This window comes from Convolutriloba macropyga, unplaced genomic scaffold (assembly GCF_964194025.1).
Source record: "Convolutriloba macropyga unplaced genomic scaffold, txConMacr16.3 SCAFFOLD_936, whole genome shotgun sequence".
Lineage (NCBI taxonomy): Eukaryota > Metazoa > Xenacoelomorpha > Acoela > Convolutidae > Convolutriloba > Convolutriloba macropyga.
In genome coordinates this window covers 13,882-22,700 of record NW_027453305.1, presented here as the reverse complement: position 1 = coordinate 22,700, position 8,819 = coordinate 13,882, and the positions used below count along the sequence as shown (strand labels likewise).

Below are 8,819 nucleotides of genomic sequence, written 5' to 3'. Positions count from 1 at the left end.
TCATAAAAATAAAGACAAAAAAGACCTTTATGCTAATTTGAAGTTGAGATCATTGGGTAAAAAATTGTTGAATCAGAAAACAAATTTTTGAAACAGTCACGAACTCCTCTATAGAAATTGGTTAAAGCCGTATATATCGTAGATACAAAATTTATCATGGACCTTGCGGCTAGAAAAATTTTATTGTCTCTTAATGCAACACTTTTAATGTTAATGCTCAAAAATGCAGGAGAGAACTGAAAGCTTGACAATCGTCTATCATTTGAACAAAATTGTGAAATTTTGTTTTAAAAATTATCTCAGATCGCGTTTCCACAACTTATGCAATCCGCAATTTTAGAGTGTTTTAAGTACTTTAAATAAAGTGTGTGCCTACAAATTGGCAGCATGCACAATAACTCAAGAAAAACATTGACCATCTACAAAAGTAGCTTTCGAAAACTATAAGTTACAAGTTTTAACTTTATTTGCAGTTGTAACCGACTAATGTCGGACAGATTCGAACGACTAGTGCGAACTCTAACCTATTGCAGCTTTATTCAACTCGGGGGGTGGGTAACCGAAATCTCTGAGGCTACTAGGGCTTCGAATGACATCATTAAAGGTTATTATATATACTTGTCACTAAATAATAAAGTAGAAAAATACACCAATTTCGGCGCACTTTTCGTTTGACGTGTAGTAGTGAACTGCCGTCACTTGACTGCAGTTGTCTAAAAATTTGAATGCGAGAGAAAATTACATCACCAAAAAGTCAAGGGCACAAGAGTCACTGAAAACGTCAAGTCGGTCAAGCAAAAATTTTGCAAAAAAGACCAACACGTTTACTATTATTACTTCAAACTTGGGGTGCAAATAATCAATTCTAGCAATTCTAAATTTTCATATGGAAACATTGTCTGAAATAAGTTTTTCAATCAATTACCAAAAAATTGACTATACGTCATAAAAATACTTTGGTCAATTGAACGTAATGCAAATTTCTCTGTGCACAGATCGATTTGTGAAACACAGCGGATTCAAGTTTTTCCGTTATTTGATATTTTCGTAGCAATAACAAACATGTGAAGTTCATCTGTGCTTTATATTTGGCTTTCTTTGAATTTTAAAAGTCTAAAACAAATTTAAAAAGGTGGAAGAGTCTTGCAATTAATAAACATAACCGACTAACGTCGAGCGAACTGCTCTCAAACGACTGGCGAGCGGTTGGCTTTGTCAGTAGCTAGGCATGGTTTAGTAAGGCTAGCTTTAGCTTGATTCGACTCTGCAACTTGGTTTTCTAGCCTTGTTAGTAAATAAATCAAACAAAAAAACTGATATTTTTTAAAAAATTGCAAAACAGTACAAAATTTGAAAGTTTCCAGATTTCGCAGTAAAAAATGCTCCAAACCATTGTCTGTCTCTGGATTTCTGTCAGGAAACGCATCTGCAAGACATCGTTGGCAAACTTCGTAGGCCAGTAATGATCGTTAAACTCAGAAAAGGACAAAAATATTCAAAAATTTTGAAAATAGCAAATTTTAACAAAATCTTGCTAAAATTCGAGATATTAGAATCCTCAAAATCTCCAAAATCTTCAGAATCTTCATTGTCTCAAGAGACTATCCACTAACCCTATTTTAAGCTTTAAATATTTTCACTGGCTCATAAAGATTGATAAAATTGGAACATGATTATTTTGAGAAAATTTGAAAAAGTAAATTTTATCGAAAAATCGCTAAAGCTGGAGTCATTAAAAAATTGATAACACTTCGATTAACTCCAGATACTATACGACAGCTTATCATCAAACCTTGGACGAGGGCCCCGGGGCACGAAAAAAATATTGCTTGAATTTGTGATGTTAAAATCTTGAAAGACATTCTATTACATCTAGAAAAACTATACAGTAACCTTCTATCCAACCCTAAAAGAGGTTCCCCTGCTCTTGAGACTGGAGAAACCTAAAAAATGATAAACAATTTCACAAAACTTGAAAATTGCAAAAAAAAATTACAAACTTCGTTTGAGAGCGATTAAAAATTTGGCTCAAGTAAAAAAAATGTTGTCAATTTGATTTGGAAGAAAGTATTCACTGTTTTTTGAAAAACTATTTTCTGCACGAAAATTTTTATTTAGGTTATTCGTATAATTCTCAAGTATTTTTTGAAAATATCAAAAAGCATCCATCTAGTTCCAGCGCCCCCACATAGTGCGGTCAAAACAAATCAGAACCTTTGCTTAGAAACCATCAAAGAGAAACAACACGTCATGTCGAACGGTATTTTCATATTTGAAAACACTAACGAATTGAGTTTTTGCTAAAATGATTGCTCTAACCATAACGGAGTGGTTGGTAAACAAGTGCATCAAGACATTGAAGATATTGCTTCAAATATAGTAAAACAAACTCAACTAAGAATAGTGACGCAACCAAATAACCCCAGATTAATTTGAAAGCTGAATGAAGGCTGACTGAAAAAAAAAATGCAAATTTTGCAAATGGAAAAAATTGGGTTACACTATTGCAAAAAGTTTGCTTAATTGAAAGGGTGTGGGGCGAACACGATTGGAGGGTCGAGTGTGCTGGGATACGGTGGAACAATGTGCAGGGAGTGGGTGAAGGTATAGTGTGTGCCTAATGTGGGGGGGGGGGGGGAATGGGGTCTGCGCAGTGTGAGCAGGGGACGACGTGCGTATGTAGGGGGCCGGGCTGGGGGGTTCAGACATTTTGAGAACCGCTCTGCACACCACGAATTTACGTCTCCAACACAGTTTGTTTGAAATTCTTTAAGACTGTAATAAGCCAAAAGACGAAAAAAAGTCTAGTGCTCTTCGAGCGTTTCCTATTTATCCCGTTTTTGAGGACAAAATGTCAAAAGTGTCCGACTAAATCTATCAAGCAAAATAATTGCATCGAAAAGACCGGAGGACTGATATAATTGCTAAACTTTGTTTAAAAGCAGTTAAACATAGCCAACTACTGCTGCAAAAACTGCTATCCACCAACTACTGGGGTCTAGGTTCTTTTTAAACGTGCTTCTGTCAAAGGGGGTTAGCTTGAGGGGCGGGCAATACGTTCACAAAAGAACGTCAAAAAGCGTTAGCTGAGGTTATTATAGATCAGAATAGCCGTTCACACTTATGAACTTTAGCGAAAAATTAGATCACGAATAACTCCAAAAGACAAGGTCGTTGAAGTCACTTGAAGTCAAAGGGTTAGCACGTTTGCATAAGACAACTAATTGCTTCGTTCGAGACCGATTAAAAAAAGTAGTCTTAATTGTATAAAGCAGATAAATTAGTATTATCCCAAGTGGCCAAATCTTCAAAAAACGGTATAAAAGCAAAGTCCATATTCGTTGATTTTTTTGTCCATTTTTGATGTCCTTCCATAGCCATAATTTGTCCTATTGGCGGCGGGGATCTTTTCAACAATTATCCCCATACCTCTCATGCGCTGTGATTTAACCCGGAAACCGCGGGTCGGTTATTGCGGCGAAACCACGACGCGCGCCCACCAACACGCCAGTTGGAAATTCGCTCTTTCTATTCCAATTCGGCTGGTTGCCATAGCATGGCGTATATTATTCTATTCAGTTTAGCATAGCATACGCATGCGTGGAAAGTTATTAGTTGTCTGATTGTTTAATAAATCGCTCGCTTTAATTCTATTCAAGAAAAGCCACCCCACCTCTTTGCAAGGGGGTGGGCAATTGTTGAAAAGATCCAGCGGCGGTTCAAATTATTCCATCAAATGAGCTTTCAAGACCTCCGGGAATCAGAAAGATCAATACTTCAATTACAGCAAAAATTGCAGCGAAAACTTGATCTCAGACATCCGTAAGCAATGTACAAACCTATTAGGGACAAAATCATAGAACATGATTGGCAGATTGCCTGAAAATAGCCGCAATAGCTTCCTAGATCTGCAGTCTCAAAAACCAACAGTAAAAAAGACAGACCAAAAAATTAGTCTTTTAATTGAAGGCTGAGATATTATATTTTGATAAAAATCTGCATAAGTTATTGCTGCCTCTATTAGCAGATCTCAAATAACCTTCATTTAGAGTGACAAACACCCATTTGACCTTATCTCTTTGAATTAAAGTAAAAGTCAATTTCAAAGTGAGGAAGCCATTTTTGAGAGTGAGGTAAGTCACGTATGACCAAAAATTTAATCACGCGAATCAACAGAAAAAACTCGCTCCACTAAGAGCGAAAAATGACGTCATGCACGCACTTTAGTTGAATTTGCATGAAAGAAAGAACAAAAAGCAGATTTGAAGTCGTTGTGACGTCATGGTCGTAACAAAAATCTTGACAAGGAAATAAAAAACATGGCAGGACAAGTCCTGACGTACAGTTCAAAGAATTTTCATTAACAAAACAGAAAAACAAGACCTAGAACGGACTATGAGTGAATTCGAAAAACAATTTCTGAAAAAAATCAGATGAAAAACAAAAAAAAACAGAAAATCAATGTCAAAATGCCGCTATCTATAACAAAAAACCACTAGCGAAAAAGGTAAATTGATTTTAACAAAAAACTATGCCTACAAATGAGCTATGAATGGATTGGGGAAAACCATTTACAAAAAACCGATACAAATAATTGAAAAAAGTAAAAACCGAAGTGAAATTGCGCGTGTGAACAAAAAAACCACTAGCGATAAAGCGAATTTTTGTCCAAACACCGTTTTCCCTCTACTTTATAATTAGAGCAAAAAAATTCACGCCACAAAACCAATCGCTTTTTCGCTCCATTTCCTGTTTCGGCGTGACCAAAATCTTTACTCCAATTTGACTTCAAAAATCATGAAAATGAGAACAGATCTTAAAAAAAGCCAGCGCTCCAATACAATTCAAATTCTTTGAATTGTAAAATACCAAGAGAAGGCCCCTAATAGCCCCAGCTATCACTGTGCGGTTATTTAAAAAAGCAAATATTTTAAAGAAACCACAGAAGCAGTAAAAATATATTTATGAGTAGAGCATTTCTACAAAACAAACTAAATCGTTAATTTAACTCTGTACAAATTTTAGAATGACGTACATAGAATAAGGAATTCAAACAATTTGGTAGCATTGCCAGTAGGAGACGACGACGCATATCACATGATAACAACATCCACTTAAGCAGATCTATTTTACAAGCAGTTGTGTGACAACGAACGAACACATTAGGAACTGTTTTCAAACCCCCTCCCAGAGCACCATCTAAGTTTCTTACTGTCATTCAAATGTTTCTACCAATCATGGGAGTAATGAAAATACTCATACAAGTCCTTCATTAGCCATAATTTGTCCCATAAGCGGCCATATTGTCCTATAAGCGGCCGTATTTTGTCCTACAGTACTGTCAAAAAACTAAGTTACAATTGCAACAGTATGGTTGTATTACACTCTTCGGGTCTCGTTGCTAATTATTTCAAAACAAAATGCGAACCATGAGAATCGGCTTGTTTCAAAAACTCGTCAAAACCAAAATGCGGAAGTTCATTCACGCAGACCAGTTGAAAACGTCGGCGGGTTTTGTTCAGGAGGGGGCAATAAACAGATCCGAGGATAGATTGCACAAATAGGTAGTATTGATAAATAGAGAATTCTCTATTACATAATTAATATCCAACAGACATATAAATCTGAGAGCACCTTTGCGATATTTATATAATTGGAATGTCAGACCAATATATTCATTCAGACAAAAAGTCAAAAACTTGCAGTGTTTAAACAAACATCGGGAGTTTTCAAAGCATAAGATGATAACAACAAATTAAGGAGAAATACAATTGCGTCCAAAAAAAAAAGAAAGAAGGTCAGCTAGTTTGCACAAACCGTAGTGAAGCCTAAGAACCATTAAGTTTTTTTTATAAGTAAGGTCATCTAAATTCAACTACCCAAGACGCACTAGGGTTCAGTTCATACAAGTTACTGAACAGTGCTTTTTCATCGCTCAAACATCGTTTTGTGATGTTTCCTCCGACTTCGAAAAGGCAGAGTTTCTTTGAGACATCGCCGTCAATTGCCTTCACCCAGCCTTCTTGAGAGTAGGAACTGGACAACTTGTAGTTGCTTCCAATCGACCCCGGAGATCCCTGGAGGCTCTGGCTACTGTCGCCCTTGCTATTAACGGGCGATCCATGCAGTACCTATGAAGCGTACTCTCTAGAAACGATGAAATTGAAAATTTTCAAGATTTTAAGTTCAATTTGAATACGATGGTGCAATTTTTCCTAAGAGAAAACTAAAAGAAATATATTACTTTCGTTCGAGAAACTTCTATACCCAATTTTTTGTCATGCCAACTTTTTTCAAAAATTTACACCGGAAAAAAAATTGATGCAATAATTCCTAGTAGTTATTCACGCAAATTAATTGCTAGTTAATCACGCAAGTTAATCCGCACTGCAGGTAACTTAGGTTTAAATTAATATCAAACTCATGTTGTTTTCAAAAACTAATTGCAGAGAAAATTCAAAGCACCCTTTCAAATGAATTCTTGAACTGGTAGAGTTTTGAATTCTTGAAGAAGTAGTGCTATTTCTGTTACTAATCTACTGACAAACAATTAAATATATTGATCACAAACGTTTTAAAATTAGAGGTCACTATTCCGCACATGGCTAATTTAAAAAATTGATTACCACTAAAGTTTTGCTGAGAGAAAAATTGACGCAAAAGCTGATCGAAAAGTTCTCTTTACAAATTTAACATTTTGAGATATTTTGCAAGTTCATATTTTAAACAGCAACAGTCCATAATATTACAACCTCGTTTTAAAAATTCTTCGGAGAATGCCGTCCATTATATGTGCACTAACATTCCCCTTTCGGAAATAAGCAAAGCTTACAAAATTAAATTTTGATAGAGTAGATAGAGATCAGGCATGTAAAAAATAATCACAGCTATGAACGCAAAACTTGATCATAACGTTCGAGGCAAAAGGGTAGCCGTCGGAGACAAAATATCTCTCAATTGGGTAAATTGAAAAGATATGCTCACCTGAGTTGGTGGACTACTCGTGGGCGGTTTGCTGTGAGAACCCATAGTGCTGTGCTGTACATAGTTCATAATATCGCCCACAGTTGGGTGCAATTGCGTATCTACTTCAACAGATGTATTATGACCCAATTTAATCTCCACTTTGCGGGGAACGAAAGAAGAGGCTGAGGGTGATAGGACCACCGATGGCAAATGGTTAACAGCCGATGGGTGTGTGTGGTGGTGGTGGTGGTGATGATGATGATGGTGACCGTCGACTAGATCCGAGGACTCCCGTCTATTCGCATTCGCTCTTCTGAATAAGCTCTTTAGCACTGGCAATGATTTCTGTTTATCTGCAGGTCCATGATGTTGGTCTGAAACGAGGAAATTCACAATTGTCATTTGCGATGCGCCTTTGTTGACATCCTGGTGTAAAATAGCGAATTACTTTTTGCAGAAAAACTCATTTATGGTTTACAGTTCCTATACCACCAACTCATGACCAAAAACATGCCAAATCGCGATTTCAAGCTCTCACACAGTTGAACAGAACTGTCACAACTAGCTAATTCACTGTTCACTTATACTAAAAAATTTCTACTTCGATGTTATTACAATTATTGCAGCTTAATCCGAGTAAAGTCAACCTAAATCTTCTTATTCTGAGTTAAGACGACGGACGTACTGAATTTTCAAACTCGCCTTTAAATCTGATCTCGCTGAGCAAGAAGTCAGGAACAATCCAGAGCTGCTCGTGGTAGTTTATCAATAACTGCATCACCTCCTGCTGTTCCTGGTTGCTCCTCATTTCGTCATCAATGCTCCCTAGACTCCTCGCTCCATTCTTGCCCATCCCTCTGTCGCTGCTGCTCCCAAAGAAAGTGGGAGTCATGATCTTAGCCACACTCTCCAAGTTCATCTGATTGTGCAACTCATTCTAAAAATATATCTGCAACTTCAGTGCAAGCTCTCGACAAGAAACACTTTCATACCGACACTCAAGTATACCGACACGAATTACATAAAATGGAGTCTAGAATATTTAACGAGATACCATATCGGGCCAGCATCCCTAAAATGAATCGCTACTCACTGTAACCACAGAGTGAAATCGCTAACCCTTGAGCTCCGATCGGAAAGGTATGTACTACTTTTGCCCCAGTATAGTTACAAATATGCGTCACAAAAGACACTTTGTGCTAACGCCGTGAACAGGACAGTCCGAAATTTCACCAAATTCAAAAGTTTACATAACAATTAATGAACTGAACCCAATTCTACCTGAACAACTTGAGAGAGGTAGATGAGAAGAAGTTTTAATGTGTGTGAGTGAGCACAGGGCAACATGAGGATGAGGAGGTTGAGGGCTTCCAGCTTCTTGCCCACTTTGCAATTCATCTTGCACACAAGAGGGAATAGGTGCATGTACTCAAAGGTCAGAACAGGAATCGGCAACTCCTGCAGGTACTGCTTCAGCAACGAAGCAGCGTCGTAATTGGTCACCTTTAAATATACATTGTAAAAGATGGTTAACATGCTTTGACAAATGAAAAACTATGCAATACCAATTCTATCGAGCCAGTTAATTGAATAGGGCGGACCATCATTCAGTATTTTCTTATAATTGTTCTATTCAAGCAGAGAAAAAATTACAAACTAAAAGATACCTTCTTTGATTTATGTCTGACAGTCTATCCGAAACACAGAAAATTTGTAATTAAGCAATTGCAGAAAGAATATTTAACATTTGCAAGAAAGATCTAACCAAAAAAGGCTGCACTCATTTGACCATTTATGTACGGTAGAAATTTTAGACTCCAAAGCGCTAAAGTATGAAAAAGAAGTAATAATTC

General features: G+C 36.9%; 1 protein-coding gene across 1 annotated transcript; it reads right to left on the bottom strand.

Moving 5' to 3' along the window:
• Nucleotides 1-5,509: 5,509 nt before the first annotated feature.
• Nucleotides 5,510-8,469, bottom strand: LOC142358197 (rho GTPase-activating protein 18-like; the record flags this gene model as incomplete). The annotated part of the gene is made up of 4 exons (XM_075409651.1): nt 5,510-6,131; nt 6,985-7,340; nt 7,669-7,903; nt 8,248-8,469. Coding segments are annotated over 4 exons (1,083 nt in total), but the record flags the coding sequence as incomplete, so codon positions are not given.
• Nucleotides 8,470-8,819: the final 350 nt, after the last annotated feature.